The 16539-nt window shown below is 35.5% G+C and overlaps 1 protein-coding gene across 13 annotated transcripts in view; it reads left to right on the top strand.

Moving 5' to 3' along the window:
• The window catches only part of CSNK1G3 (casein kinase 1 gamma 3), an 80399-nt gene that overhangs the window by 50874 nt on the left and 12986 nt on the right, over window positions 1-16539 (top strand). For 5 of the 13 annotated variants that reach the window (XR_010886805.1, XM_067315194.1, XM_067315186.1 and 2 more), the window contains 5 exons: window positions 7797-7882; window positions 8018-8102; window positions 12277-12425; window positions 13672-13767; window positions 14175-14270. Coding sequence is in view for 11 of the 13 variants with exons in the window: in XM_067315194.1 (XP_067171295.1) it covers window positions 7797-7882; window positions 8018-8102; window positions 12277-12425; window positions 13672-13767; window positions 14175-14270 (512 nt within the window). In the remaining 2 variants the exon portion in view is untranslated. Of the gene's footprint in view, window positions 1-7796; window positions 7883-8017; window positions 8103-12276; window positions 12426-13645; window positions 13768-14174; window positions 14271-16539 lie in introns of all 13 variants that reach the window. The other 8 variants (XM_067315189.1, XM_067315188.1, XM_067315187.1 and 5 more) reach the window with 5 other exon arrangements.

Below are 16539 nucleotides of genomic sequence, written 5' to 3'. Positions count from 1 at the left end.
CATTCTAAGTCATTTATTCTTTGTGTTTAAGTAGAATATAGTGGTAAAAAGTTTAAGAATTTAGAGTTTTTAATAGCTTATGTTTGAACTGATGGAAGTGAATTTTACAAGAAGTTACGTACCAGTTTACTGTAGGGTTTGGACGATAGTATATAACTCACAGTGCAATAGCAGATTAAAAGTTGGACCACTTAAGATGGTGCTTACCTCTAAAAGGAAGAATTCATGGCTCGTAGTAGTCATAGGAAGGAAGACCAAATGGCTGATGAAGAAAGTTATGTACAACTATTGATCTCAGCATTAAATAAAGTTAACAAACCTTGAATTTAGTTTACTGAAATTAGACTATTGCTGCAGCCAGCTGTGTTTCAGCGGTTGCTTCAGTTACCCCTAGCACAGCCCTTAGCAAGAATTTCAGGGTGTAGGGGGGAAGGCAGGTTCTCTTCAGCTGATCTGACTTTCCTCTTCCACAGCATGTGAGCTAAAGTCTCCAAAAAGATTTGGTTTGAAACTTGCTACTTCAGAGCTGATAGCAATCTTTTTTTTCAGATCTCTAGCCATGTGTGTGAAGGGGAGAAATCTTTCCTTATCTCAGCTGATACTTCAAAGTATCAGAATATTGTCCTTACTGTTTTGTGCTTCTTGAAGTGCTTGTTTGGGGCTCAGAAAATGTCTCAAGATTGAAAGATATTGGGTCTGTATTTCAGTAGTGGTCAGTTTAAAGATCAGCATGCACATCTGCCATAGCATCATGGCCACTGTAGCTCCTTTGCTCATTACAAAAGTGCTTGGAGACCCTTGGCAACTAAAGGAAGATTCCATTAGTGGGCCATACAGAGCAGAAAATGTTTCCTGCTTTTCCTCTACATTAGATTATGACTGTTCAGTAATTACAGTCGGAAATTTGTCAGGTGGATTAAAGGATTATTTATTACCTTGTTGATCTAATATTTATTAGAGGTGATGGTCATGACCTCAACTTGATTATATTTTTTGTTATCATATTTCTTTTGGTTAAACTATTTCTGCACAGATTTTGAAACCACTTCCGAGGACTGGCCTAGCAGAAAATTTTTTGGTCTTTTACCCACACTGGAAGTGAAAAACATTATGACGACTTTGTTTCAGCAGTTACTTTAGTGTTTGAAATAGAGAAGCTTATTTTAATGCTTCAGCAATATTTACTAGAGTGCTACAATATTTTCTAGTTATGAGTGCAAGGATGACAAATTTCTCACTGCTCCAAAAGTCTTGTTGGCATTGTGTTAGGAGGTTTTGAACTTCTTGATCAGAAGCAGTTTCTAAATTAAAACAGGTATAGAAGCATATTTCTAGCATTTAGATGCAATGAAGGCTCCTCCCATCCACTCACCATTCAAAAAATGTTTAAATATGAAACTGGGACCTTAATATACTTATATACAAGTATAATACAAGGATGTGTAAAATGGTAACTCAGCTATTTTAAGTTTGTCATATTTGCTAGAACTATTGTTCTTGCCCAGGTAAAGATTTCAAAAGACTGCCATGTATTTATGCCGTATTAAAGACAAAACTTTAAGATTAGGTGAAGTGATTTTTCATGCTAATGAAGTATAAATAAGATAACACAATCACTTTTAAAGTCAAACAAGATTTAGTCCTTCTTAAATAAAATACCTTCCACCTTCCCTTGTATCATTTAAGAAAGAAAATTAAAACTTAAAACTGGTAATTATTTGGAGAACAGTTGAACTTTGAAGGGATTACATGTTTGATATTACAGTGGAAACCTAGTAAATGACACTTCCCCTGGCCCCAGGAAGAGTCTTTTCCACTCCTTAGGTGGAATCTTGTTTGCTGGTTGGATGTGTTTATTTTCATTTAATGGTACCTTAACCATTAAAACAGTCTCTGTGAAAGTTCTGCCAAATATAACTGTAGTATCATGGATATGTCTATACCTCTCAACCATGCTACAAAACTGAGAATGTGGGTGGGTATATACTGACGCCTCTGGCCGGGTAGCTGTGACAAAGCTAATACTCTTTAGCAGCGAGTCTCACTTCACTGTAGTGTGCCTCCTTCTCAAAGATATAGGCAATTCTTAAATGTAAGCAGAAAAAGCAAGTCTGAAACCTTAGGATTCTCTCCACTCACAGCAATGAGTGAGTCTGAAACTTTAGGACGCTTCATTCAGAGCAGTGGCTCTTCTTTACCTGAATATATTTCAGGCATTTTGTGGGTCATGGAGAACTATTAGTCATATCTCATAGGCCTCTAATGCACACCAAACAGTGTAAATGAGGCTCTTATTTTCACAGACTCTAGCTTTTGTGTGGAGATTGTTTTTTTATGTTCTGTGATTCCCCTCTAAAAAAATCAAGGTTTAATTCAGGTAGCAGGACATACAGAATGCTGAAACTGTTTAAGTTCTGTTGTCCCTTTGATATTTCTCTGTACTGTTGAGACTGCAATATAGGATATGCTTAGCACTGTCTGAAAATACTGGTACTGAGACTTTTTAGGGCAACGTTTTCAGTCTGAAGGTAATTCCTCCAGCAACTTGAATGATCTGATAGCAAAACTAATGTGTATTACGGCTTCTTGACCACCCAAGTTGTCAGCTGACCTTGTGAAAAATCAGTACAATTTAACTAAAGAGATTATCGGATTCAGATTCTTTTATAGGTTGATCTAAAGTATACATTCATTAAACCCTAACTTGATTTACATTATTACATATGAATGAGAATGTTCTCCTTTGTTCAAAATTATATTTGAAGATCCAGAGTGTTTAAAAAAAACTATCATAGCAAGTACATAGTAACTAACAAGACTTTAAATGGTTGTGTATGTTTGTACAGACTTAACGAGGCCCAGTCTTGAGGTGCGTATAGAAGATGACATATAGTTACTAAGCACTCTGTAGCCAGTTGTTTCAATGTTTCAATATTTTTTTGTTCCAAAAATATGCATTTGATCAAGTGCTATTAGGGGCTGTATACTAAGCTGGGTAATTTGAATCTTGGGTAGGAGATATTTCCTTTATCTGGAAAAAATAAAGTGGCTTTATTCAGATAGCTGTTTGTTTGAAGAAGATAGAGGTATTCCACAGCCCTTATCAGCATGTGACTGGTTCCTTTGCACACATGAAGTAATCTCCCTTGGGCATAAAGTTGTTTCATGCTTCTTTTCCTGTCCCTTTTTCAGGAAGGGAGGAGATCCCAGAAAATGTAGCTTCTGACTAAAGAAGATAAAAATAAATAAATAAATAAATAAAATCTGCCTCTGTAAAAATTCTAGGATCTTTTTTATATTTGTTGAAAATCTAAAATTGGGGATTCTGCTGGTTACTGGTGTTTCCCTAATTTCAGAAAAATAGTATACTGTATTTTTGTTTATTAAATAACTGTTTGATTACAGGAAGCTTAGTCACATGAAGCTGTAATTGCCATAAAGTGGATATCTTTAATGTCCTCTGGGGGGACAGCATGTGCATTTATCTTTGGTTATACTGGTCTTCTCTTGGTAGTACATAATTATTGAAGAGGCAGAGGTTAGTTGTTTTATTATAAATGCCTGAAACTCCTTTGGGAATGAAACAGTTTTGCTCTGTAATGCTAACTGAAAGGCCAAATGAAGCCTTGGTGTTTAAACAGAGATTCTTTTCAAAGAACTTAACGGGGCAGACCTATCATTTAAAATTATTAGATCTTGTGTTCTAGACTTTAAAATCAAATTTCTAAAGACTAAGCTTTTCTGAAATCCAGAAGAGCAAAGATAATTCTACATTGGATCAATTTTAATGCATTTCTAAGCATAGTTTTGTGCACAATGCATGTCTGCACTCAAAACTATTAGCTTAAATCCTAGTGAAACTCAGAAGAAATGTTCCCTGTACTTATGGACTGTGCTTTGCAGCCATGGCCATCCAGGAGCCCCAGCAACTTTTTCTTGCCACTGAAGTGGTGATGCTAGGAGGAAGTCCTTTTCCAGACTTAAGACCAGTGTAGGAGGTTTGCTAGTCTCCTTCTATTATCCACTGAATTGTCACCTGACCTCAGGGACCTGAGGCCTAAGAGCAAGGTAGACTCAAGAACTGACCTCACAGATGCAACAGTACCACTTACAGGTCTAATGCAAAGTAGTGGTATGGCAAGCAGAGTAAGGGTTAAGTGGAGTGTTGTGCTATGAACAGTGGTTGACAGATGTGACTTGTAAGCAGCAAATGGGGTTGAAAATTTTAGAATATGGTTATATGTTTTTATTCCAGGGATTTTATTAATTTTTAATTATTAAAATACTGCTTTTCTTATTCATGAAGAGTTAATTTGTCTGTATGCTTAAGTTAATAGGGTAGCTTCAAAGTCATATTCTGACCAGGTATCAGGACCGTGTTGCCACAGTGAGATCAACATGCTTGAAGTGAATTATAACAGTTATTTAATGTTATTGTTTAGATATTTATCTCTGAAATAAATGTTGAAGTTTGTAGTTCTCTGGTCTTGGTCTGCTTTTGGATAAGTGTTAGCTGAATAGTCTTTTTTTCTATGTAAACTCAGAAAATTCTTGGTTGTATATAACAGTGCTTCTAGTATGCACTGCTTTGAGATTCTAAGTGACTAAGATGAGAAAATTTAAATTCAACATTTGCTAATAAATTGCTTTGCTCCCTTAAAGGTACAAGTTAAAATAGGAATTTTCCTTGAAGTTCACATTTTCCTTATGTAGCAATTAGGCACGCAATGTGTGCTTATGGTAAAACTGGCTATAACTTTGTTTTTAAATTTAATGACTTTGTTAAGAAGGGGATGCTGTTGTGTTGTTATTGCATAGAATCATACCATTTTGAATAAGACTCCACATTATCACTGGGTGATAATTTTTAAATTTAGTTATGCTAAACTTCTACAGACTTACAGTTCAGCTCATGTAGATAACCATTAGCCCTCTGTTCTGTGATTACAGTAAAGAGCCTGTGTATCAAGCCATGTGATCATCTCAGTACCAATACTGTGCTTTTTGTTCATCCAAATAGATGATAAATTTCTACTGTTTCAGCATTCCTGTAGCAAGTAGTAAAGTACTTTCTTTGGAGGGGAAGTGCAGTGCTTATAATAGATGTATACTGAAGACTGAATGTCTTACTTGGCTTGTTTTATGATTACTTTACCACGAAGAAAAGGTAATTTCTGCAGATGGCCTACTGAATGAGGCTCTAGTTCTAATTAAACTCGACCTACCAGAATTAAGATGATTAATTTGTCTGTAGTTTGTGAGCTAATGGGTAGCCAATCAGTTTCTGTATTAGGTAGCTGGCCTCAAGTGACTCTCCTTGAGAGAGAGGATTTTGCGTGCCCTAGAACCTTATTTTCTATTTGCTATCTTATCGTATTACCTTTTAGGCAACGGATCCTCTCAGTCTCATTAAACTGTGATGCACTAGGATCAGTGTACATCAGCAGCTCTTCCTCCAACTCATGTTTGAAATCGTTTTGTCTACCAGTTAGTCCACTCCTAGTTTTTTTCAGCTTTCATTGAGGCCGTTTTCATAACAGTAGCAATATAATCTTTGGGTTTCCTGTTTCTCAGGTTTACTGTGGGGTGTTCCATCCTAGAGGAAGTGATATTTGATTGCTATTTATTTTATTACTCTAAAGTGATCAGTGATGGACTCCTAAGTGTGTTCTGATTAATAATCCACAAAAAAATGCAGTATTAGGGAAAAAAATGCTTTCTCATAGCAGAATCTTTGAAGGCATTGTGAATTTTGGTATATCCTAGAAATATTTTGCCTACAGAAATGTCTCAAACTATCCAAAGTTCATGCAAAAAAATCCTCTTAACTGGAAAACGTTTCAGGATAATGATTGAAAGTTTCTCCTTTCATGGAAAAGGCTCTCAATGAAGGAGCAGTGGCTCAGAAATAAGAAGCCTTTTAAAGGAGAATAGGTTAACTTTTCATCAGCATGACCTGTAGAAATTAATGCAAAGAGGAATTATTTTCCCTTAGCAAAGACCAAATAGAGATTTCCAATATCTTTTTGTGGGCTATACCTTAATACTGTTCACCAGCCTTTGACTGCACTTTTCACACTTTATGCTTTGCCACCATCTGCTTTCAACCAGTGAACTGTCTTATGTAAAACATGTTCATGTTGTATTGTACAAAATTTGTGGTGAGCAGTGCTCTTCAAGTGCTTGTTGTCTCCATGTCCACCTCATCTCATAAAGAGCACAGGGTTCCATGAGGCAACTGGAGTCAGCATTTCCTTCACATACTGAAATCAGTCAGGCATGGAACTCTAATATTTATTCCTGCTCTCTCCTCACGTATGTGGATGCATCAGCATGGCACTTAAGCAGTATGAGGCAGCAAACAGGATGTTGCAGGATTAGCAGAGAAATTCGCGGAAGACCAGGTTGTCTGGTGGGTGTTCAATTTGAGAAAAGTGGACAACATCAGTGAGAGTGGCAAGGGAACTGGAAGCATGGTGAAGAGTGAAGGCCAACTGAGTGCAAAAGCAGCATGTCATATGACTGGCAGATGTGTGATGAAGTGAGGGGTTCTAGTGCATACTCTGAATTATCATACATTTTACTGGTATTTCCTTAATCATTTGTTAGTATGTTTACCTAGTGTTCAAGTGTGACCAAGATAGGGCTAGCAAATAGTAAGAAGTAAAACTACTCTTGTTATATTGAGTTAAGATTTGTTGTTCGGGTGCAGTATATTTACTGTAACATTTTGGGTTGATTGGATCAAGACTAGATTGGCTTTGTTGAACTTTGTTTTCAAAATGTAACTGAAACTGTTTTTCATCTGCTTTTCTGCTCTATTTCTCTCCCTGTCAAGGCATGGTCATTTTATCTTTGTGAAAATACTGAATAGAAGGAATGTTAATATTTGGGTTTTATATCTTCTGTTGGGGAAGGTGCCAGAGGGAAGTAATGCCCCTTAGTACCAAACATAACACACTAATTCCTCTTTCTACAGCAGTACAGAATGAAGTCGGTTGATAACGTGACATTTGTTTTCTACTAGTTCTTTAAAGACCTTGACTATTGTCTCTCTTTCATTGAGAATTCCTAAGTATATTAGATTTTATTTAAAATTAATATGAATACACTTTGAATACATTGTATTGTGTGTTACTTTACTGTTCGTAAAGCTTCTGTAAGTTTTTTGAGGTACTTCAACCAAAATCTGAATTCTGACTGGATGACTACCACTTCATGACTACAGACAAATTTTGTGCCGAACAATTTCTTACATAACTTAGCTCTAAGTCAGCTATATCTCAGAACAGACTGTATGTACGTGCCTCATGGATGCTGCTTTTTGATCAAATAATAAGACTTCTTGGCCTTCTTCAGAAGACTTTCAGCTTACTCAGAAATCCCATAAAGGAGTGCAGAGAAATGTACTATCTTTTCTGTGATTTTATAGAGGAAAAGTGTGTTCAGTTAAAGAAAGTTTTCTTAAATTGTTCCAAATCCACAACTAATGCATGAAAATTAGTAATAGAACGCAGTTGGGTATGTAAAAGTCAAAATATTGTTTAAAATCGGAGCAGTTTTTTACACCAATGTGATTTGTTTAAAGTACTGTTGATGAATATACCAGCAGTCTGCATCTGCATTTTCTGTTTTAGCTCTGTTCTTGGTGGCACATCAACCCTCCCCTCCAAATGCTCAGTTTGATTTCAAGTACTTTATACCTTTCAATAGCTTTTTTGTGATTTGTAAACTAGTCTTGTTAATGTAAAATTCTGCACATTTATTCTCCTAATAATATTTGGATTTTGTTTCAGAGCAAAGTAGAAGAGATGATTTGGAAGCTTTAGGTCATATGTTTATGTATTTTCTCAGAGGAAGCCTTCCATGGCAAGGTTTAAAGGTAGTGATTTTTTTGATATCTTCACCTCCTTCCTGTTTTCAGATCATCAGCTTTTCTTGGCATGATCTTTTTCTTTTGAAAAGTTTGTCTACAAATTGTATGACTTCAGAAAATGCTTTTGTTCTTGTATCCTAGGCTGATACATTAAAAGAACGTTATCAGAAAATTGGAGACACAAAACGAGCAACACCTATAGAAGTATTGTGTGAAAACTTCCCAGGTAATATCTGCTGTTAATAAAAATGTGTGCTTATCTGAGAAACAAAACTGGCAAAGATCATTTTTTATAAAATTTGGTATTGTAAGTAAAATAAAACAATCCTTCTAAATACTATTTTACATATTTTAGTAATGGTTATAAGAATTGTCCTTTGAAACAGCAGTAAACTAGTGCTGGCATTTTTCAAAGATAATTTCTTCTAAAGGGAACACTAAAAAATACATATTCCTACAATGATCAACTAGTTTATATTCAAATATAAAATTTGCAAGCCTTCTCCACTCTAAAACTGACACTTATTTCAAATCTCTTTTTAAAAATGACCAGCTTTTCAGCTGATATGTGATCGTTAGCAACAGCTTGAAATATTTAAAACAGTGAGTTGCAAGTAGTTCCAGGTGATGCTTGCTGTATGGTTATCCTTGAACTCATGGAGTATCAATAAGGTATTAGAAGACTTGAGAAAAGCAGGCATGGTGTTTATCTTTTAAAAGTTGGAGTAACTGAAGAATTGCAGGTGTGGGTGGAGGTGAGGAATCAAAATAGGAATTAACACTGTGAAAGAATCAGGAGATGATTGATAGGCAGAATGGAGTGGCCAAGAACAGCTCATGGCAAAGCAATTAGATTACGTTTTATGGCAAGACAGGTCTTGTGGAGAAAAAAGGCAGATGTCCTATGTCGTGAGACCTCAGTACTTTTGAGACATTTGAAATATTCTCATAAGTAATCTTAGAAGCATAATCAAGAAGAATCTACTCTGGGAGGAAAGATGTAAAAACATTCAAAGTACTCAAGTACTGGTCATATTGTTGTCATATTGAAAACATGACATGACAAGAAAACATGAAAACATTCCAAAGCAATCTATACAGGGACTGCTCAGTATTTTTATGAATGCTTTGTATAAATGAGTGTGTTTATTAAACTTGCAAATGATAAGCTTGAATACCCAGCTTGGACAGTGCAATTAGAGTGAAAGGATCTTGACAAATTATGAATGTGGTCTAAAAATATAAGGTACATTACAAAAAAGATGCGTTCTAGGTAGTATGTGAAAATAGGATCAAATACAGATTGAATTACTGGGTACAGTGAGGTTCTTTAGGTAATGATTTAAAGGTCAGTCAGTCACAAAGTGAATGGGGGACAGTGTCATGCTGTATTTAAAAAAAAAATATATATATATATATACACCCCAAACTGGATTATATACAGAGGATATAGCCTGCAATACGCTTGAAATACCATTTCCACTCTACTTAATTCAGTAAAGCCTCAGCTGAAGCAGTATGTCCAATTTTGGGGATTGTACTTCAAGAAAAAGTATCCTAGTTTAAAGGTTTCTTGCGAACAGAAGCGAGAATACTTATAAGTCATATTTGCTAGGCCTCTTACCAAAGACTGAAGGAACAGGGATTGTTTTAGCCTAAATAAGACTGAGGAAATGAGTGTTTTCTGTACCTTTTGGTTGCAAGAAATACAAAAGGAATCTGTTTGCTATGTCCACAGCAGAGAAGAAAGTAATGTATTTAATCCAAAACAATTAAGTTTGGGCTTAATTAGACTTAACCCCTATGTTTTAAATATAGTGAAGAGGTACCTGGGAGACTGGAGTTTTTCCCTGGAGTTGTGTGAAAACAGACTAGACATGGCTATAACTGATTTGCTACGGGATAGAGTGGTGTACTAGCTGACCTCTTGAAGTTCTTTCCAACCCTGTGTTACTAAGCAGGCCCATTACCAATTTTCTGATGCTTTTAACTTCATATTCTCTGTACCTGAAGGTTTTCCTTCACTTCTTGGATTAAAGAGTGAAATCAAGTGAAACTGACTCTTTCAGTACAGAACTGGAGCAAATGTCTGAACATAAAATGTTGGCCCACAAAATAAGTGGAGGAAAAACCCCTGTGTTTTGGCATATAAATCTTCTGGATCCAGTATTGCGTGCTTATTTTTCTGTAGTTGCTAGCATCCTTTTAAAAATATTAAATCTAATTTGACTATGTATGGTGCAATTCCTGGAAATAGTTATGCATAAGACTAGCTCCATATATCTAGTGGACTACTTGCACCAAAGTTAATCAAGTACATGGTTGTTTGCAGGTTTGGGCCCAAAAATGAAACAGGAAAATATATTTGATCCTGGAGAACACACAGATAAACTTCTTGGAGAGTCCACATCATAACAGCTGTATTCTTGCATGTGGAAGTTCTTGCATTTCCAGTGTCCATAGATGATGTACCTTTGCCCTGTCATGCTTCCCTCTTATGGCATGGAATATAATGGGAAGTGCATCTACCACCTCTTCAGTTCCTTTCAGTCAGCTAACTCAAGTTCCAGAAGGCAAGAGAATTCAGTACTTTCAGCGGAAGATGTTTTGTTTTTTGTTGCATGTGAAATGCATCTTTTTCATCCCATGTTGAGTGAGATTGTACTGTCTTTGAGAACTGCCAACATGGCTGCTCTTTCAAGCCATACATAAAATGTGAGCAAGGACTTAAACTCAGTATTTCTGCTTCAAATGTGCAATGAGGGTCTTCTCTGATTTTGGAGTCAGCAATTGTTTTGTAGCAGGTTCATCCACATTAAATGGCTTAGCTCCAGTCTCCATACCTCTGAATATGCACCTTGTATCCTTTGAGTCCTGATTTACCACAGGATAGGTTGGTTAAAGAGGTCCTTGGTGATGTATCAACACTTCTCTTCACTTTCTTCAAACACTGACCTCCTCAGGCAGTATGGTTATTGCAGAGTCTTGCTTGCCTGCTGACTTGGATCTTTGTTGCCAAGGAAATCTTCCCAGTCGCTGCTCCATCTGCTCCTGCCCAAACCATAGTGCTTAATACTGTCTTTCTTATAAGACCTGTTGGAGTGGAAAGACCTATAGGACTTTTGTGAAAGCTTGGTAACTTTTATCTCTTCTCACCATATGCTGCTTTCTCAGACTGCTGTATTTCCACATGCCCCTCAGTTCATTGATTCCTGAGGGCATTACTGCAAATGTGATCACCTGTCTGAACAGTTTCTCAAAGGGAGCTGAAGCCTGTGCTTTTCAGCTCTTGGATTCTTGTCTTCTGTCCATAAGGGTGGCTGTTCCTTATAGCTATTGTCTCAGAAGGGTGTTGGAAATTCAGCCCCTCATGGCTTATATGATTCCTAAAGAATAGGACTTCTGTAACGACTTGCTCTATGCTCCTGCCAAGAGCTGGTGCTGGAGTTCCATCTTAATTAGGCAGCTCCGTCTGCTAGTGCTCAGTCTGTACTTCATACTCTTAATGACTAGGATAGTTCTTTCCTTTTATCTTTACAGGTCCAGGCCCTTTCAAAAATCTCCCTGGTTGTCTCTGCTACCAGGAGATCTGAGAGTTCTACAATTCCCATGTAATGCCCACCCAAATGAATCTCCATTTGTATGCTGACCTGCTATTTAAACAGTAATAGTAAACTTCTGACACTGGTCAGAAATCATACTACAAGAGCTCAGGTAATGTCAGTTGTTCTTTGTGGTGTTTCTGTTCTGGATATCTGCCACTTCTGTCCAACTCCTCCACTGAATTTGATGCCTGAAGCATCCAGTGGTGCTATAGTCTTCCATAAGGTCATATTACAGTGATTGCTCAACAGCAGAGACCATACCAAGTGTTTTTTGTCAGGACAGTTGGAATTGCCCACTTCAGAATGTACATGTGGATCCCTTCTCAAAGAAAGGGAGATCACTTTCCAGTGACAAGTGCTCTTTGAGACATAGTCCACCCAGTATGTTTATATGATCCCCTTTGCCTTTCCTAAGGCTTGTTTTTGTACAGTTTCTTGAGGGGGGGGAAGTAAAGAGGCATTTCCCTCCACACCTTTCTGTCACACAGAGCATGAGTTTGGGAAGGTTGGATGGAAGATGGATAATCTCTACAGGTAATGTGAAGGTGAAATTAAGGGTATTCACATGGTAGGATGTGAGTGTATTTTCCTAGAATGTATTTAGAATGTGGCAGTGCATCTTGAATACTGTTACTGTTAGTAACTTTTCTTTCTGATAACTCTCAGAATCATGGCAAACTGTTCAGTTCTTATGGTGAGAGGCAGAAGAAAGGGTTATTTTAAAATGTCATAATAATGTTTTTGGAGAGCCATTGAAACACACATGACAGTTATGCATGTTTCTTATTTATGTAGAGGAAATGGCTACATATCTACGTTATGTAAGAAGGCTAGATTTTTTTGAAAAGCCGGACTATGACTACTTACGAAAGCTCTTCACAGACTTATTTGATCGGAAGGGCTATATGTTTGATTATGAATATGACTGGATTGGCAAACAGTTGGTGAGTACAGTTAAACTGTTAAGATGCTGGGTATTTTCATCAGTTCTGAGATGTTGTTAGTCTTGAATTATAAGATACATGTGCTTCTCATGCCAGCTGTAAGAGTTGTAAGCAGTTGCTATTACAAATCCATTTTCAGATGCATTTTCAAATGTTACCTTTTGGCTTGATTTTTTTTCATACTGAGTCTCTTCCCAAACATGTACTCTTTTTAAGATCAAACAGAATCCCTCTTCTGTCTTTAAAAAAAAGTTGTAGGAATTCAAACTGTTTTTTCAGCTGAAGAAGAAAGACTTTAAAACTTTGCGACTGACTGTCATCACTGCATGTATTTTTCTTCATTTGGAGAATTTTCCAGAGTTTCTAAAACATTAAAAAAATCACTTCTCTGCACCTGAGATTTATACCAGATACTTATCAGTTAATTATGGAGAAACTGTATGTACATTTTATAAGCATCATTTTAATGAAATACAGTGTAGGAAATCAATTTTCATTGCAGTGTGCCTAAAGTTACAGCAAATACTCTGTTTTTTTTTTTTCAAAGAAATACTAAAATGAGATTTTTTCAGAACATAGAAGTTGTCTTCCCCTCTTCAAATGAGTAGGAGAGGGGTTATGTGTGCATAAATTCAACAATTCCAAATTATACATTCTCCCCTGAAGTTCCCTGTGCGGTCTCTGCAAGAATTGCGACATTTTATTGCTAGTATGTTTTTTCAGCATTTAGCATTAAAATTTGCTTTAAATATTTTTTCTTTAGACTTTCGCCAGAACGTCCCATAAATGGATGCTAATTGAAGAGACCTCATAGAAAACTGACATGATTATGTTCATAACTGATACTTTATGCAATTGTGTAGTTGTTGTTCTGGGTCCAGTCTTCTGAATAAAGCACAGACCACTTTGAAAATTACAGGGTTAGCAGATAAAATTTAAAAATGTTATACAATTTCTTATATTTATACCAGTTTAGAATAACTTAATTTTTTTAAGGAAATAACTTTGTAATTAAACAGAAAATTACTGTAATTGTTGTATTTTAAAGAATACATAAAATAAGATTTGCTTTATTTTTGGTATTGGTTAATATCTACTGTAATTTTACTAACTTGATAATTTGAGACTATATATAACAATTGATGACAGATTTAAACTTTATTTTGGATTACAATGCAGTAATTTTTGGTAAGACTTAGAAAATTTATTTTTTTTACCAGTTGCTACATAATGTTTATATTTGTAGCCTACTCCAGTGGGTTCAATTCATTCAGATCCTGCGCTATCATCAAACAGAGAAGCACATCAGCACAGAGATAAGATGCAGCAATGCAAAATTCAGGTAAACTGCTCATGTGAGATTAGCAGCATTACTTTGTCTTCTCTCTAATGATTTGCCACATATGTGTGTTTTCTTGCTTTTATTTTAAAACCAGGATAATAACAGTGTTAGTAAAAACATGAATTTAGATCTTTGTCCATTTACCTAAGCTTAGTTACAGGGTTATAATGGTGGTGGGCTTTTTCTTATGAGGGATTTAGTTTTAGCTGAATTGCAGCTCTTCTATCAAAATATACTTGTAAACATATGTATGTATATAGATAGCATGGATGTACATTCTATATAGGAATTGAATGTGTAGAGATTCTGTGATTTTTTAGAAAGACAATTTATACATGAGCGGTTTAAAGTTTTGGATTTTTATTTTTCCTTTTGCATATATGCCTAACATGTCCAAACAATGGTAGTCAGCAGATCATAGGGCAGCTTGGGACTCCCAGCAAGCCAATCCACATCACTTGAGAGCTCACTTAGCAGCTGACAGACATGGTGGCTCGGTACAGGTATTTTCTGCTTCTTTGCATGACTTCGCATAACTTCTGTGTTATGTAATATTAGTCTCCTGTAGTGCCTGACATGATTCCTGTTTTCAGCTTAAATTTGCTTTCCAGTTATGTTCAGAACGTGCCTGCTATTTCCTGCTTTACAATTACCAAAATGAAATGAAAACAGGTGTGGAAAGCTATGGATCATCTTATATGTTGAATTTCTGCTGCATGTTTTCGGTGAAAGCCTAAAACCTTGAAACTATCCATCTTTCTAAAGGGCTATATACTTACATCAATGAAAACAATTGAAGTTTAGACATCCAATATGGTATTAATTGTACTAGTGACTAGAATACTATCAGTTTAATTCGGTATTTATTAAAGTCATACTGCTCATGCAGACTTCAAGCAAAAGTATTAACTAGTGATTTTGCTTAAACTTTACTCTTTTTTTTTTTTTACAAACACCAGCTGACTAGAAGAATGTTTCCTAGGGCTGTACTTCATACTTATCAGTAATCTAAATCACAAATCTAAATTTAATATAAAGATTCAAAACTTCAGCTGCTTAATCTGTATAACAATTTGACATTTCAGTTCTAAATTAAAGTGATTGAGGTAACATATTACATGTTACATGGGGAAAAGTTAAGTTTTTCCTGTGCTTGCATTTTTGATTCTGAGAATATAAGTTATGTATGTTTCTTTTAGTTTGTTTTTGGAAAGTTTGTATCTGTTCCTGAAGATAAGGGGTGAAAATTCCAGGGTAAAGGAAACAGAGCTACAGTCCTATCACCTTGATAATTCAGTAGAATAAATGTAGTATCTTCTTAGAGTGCTTTGATATTTAATTTAGACTTTACATCCACTAAATTTTGCTGCTTTAGAAACGGCTATTGGGTCATATAAGAAAAGCTAATAAATAATTATTAGTGTTTACTAAGAAAAGCTTAATTGTTCTAGGCTACTTCCTGAAAAGCTTTATTTTTAAAGCCATGTTAATAGCTTCCCATTGACAAATATTTTGAAAACTGTACCAGTATTTTTGACTTGAATATAATAGTTCTCTCCATAACATCAACTTTAAATGTAGTGAGTTTACCTCTGAGAACAGTATAATAATGTGGAATCTAAATTGGATTTGAGATTGTGATTGAGATGTGGAGATGGTCATGCCTCCTTATTAAAAGCAGATATAAAGTATTCACTTTTGTTCTGAAGTTTGATTCTTCTGCTGTTAAATATCTCTTTGTTGTAGCAGACACTAACTAAATCATGCTTATAAGTTGGAACACTAACTAGCTAATTTGGCCAGATTCCTGATCATCTCCAAGAGGATAAGTTCTAAAAGTACAGATAATTGTTCAAAGGAAAGTTGAATCTAAGGAATGGACTTAGTGTGTTTGTATTTTCTGTGACATTAGTGAGTCATTTCTCATCTCTGAGATCAGCCGTTTGCTGAATTATCATCCTTTCTGTAATCTATGAAAATCTCCTGGCAGAAAACTTTCTTTTAAAGAGACATCAGAATGTTAGGTCACTGCCATTACAGATTTTTAATTCATTGCCATCTGTGAGGTCCTTCTGTAGCAGATTTGTTTATTAAAATGTTAATGATTCTTCATTGTTATGTATATTAAATTTGAGTGGATTGTATGCTGGTGTATGTGTGTGTATATATATAGTTGGTATGTATGCTTATGTTCTTTGTAATAATGTTCAAATAGGAAACAATCAGATTCTAAATTGTTTGGTCATTAATAGTAGTTATTCTGATTTTTGTATAAACTTAAGCTAGCCTAAACTCTTTAGGCTATATCACATAGGGATGTTGTGCTTAACATGTCTAATCCTATGCTGTAGCATTAATTCATGTTAAAAATACAAATACTGTTAGCAAACTGCACTCTAAGGGAAAACTATTCCTCCAAAAATGTCACATTCATTCTTTCACACCTCTATTTGAAATAAGGTAAAAATGCTGTAGTACAGTGGTTTTCTAGTTTTTATAGCTTTATTAGTGAAAGCAACTTGCTGTATGTCAAAGCAATTAAAAGTTCTGCTCAAAAGTTTAGATATTGGATGTAATTACTTTTGAGTTGCAAGAAGCCTCTTTCAAGAAGTTAAGATATTAATGTTAGATGAAACAAGTCGGTATCCCTAAGTTTGTGTGTTAAAAAGGTAGCATGAATTATCTTGATTCTTTTTATCTTAACTGGAAACTTGTTGAAAGTAAAATATGGCATGCTAGATGTCACTAGTGATTTGCTTAGTTATGCAGACT

Source organism: Apteryx mantelli, chromosome Z, assembly GCF_036417845.1.
Source record: "Apteryx mantelli isolate bAptMan1 chromosome Z, bAptMan1.hap1, whole genome shotgun sequence".
In the NCBI taxonomy this organism is placed as follows: domain Eukaryota; kingdom Metazoa; phylum Chordata; class Aves; order Apterygiformes; family Apterygidae; genus Apteryx; species Apteryx mantelli.
Note: the sequence above shows the minus strand (reverse complement) of the source record. Positions and strands in the feature narration are given on the sequence as shown.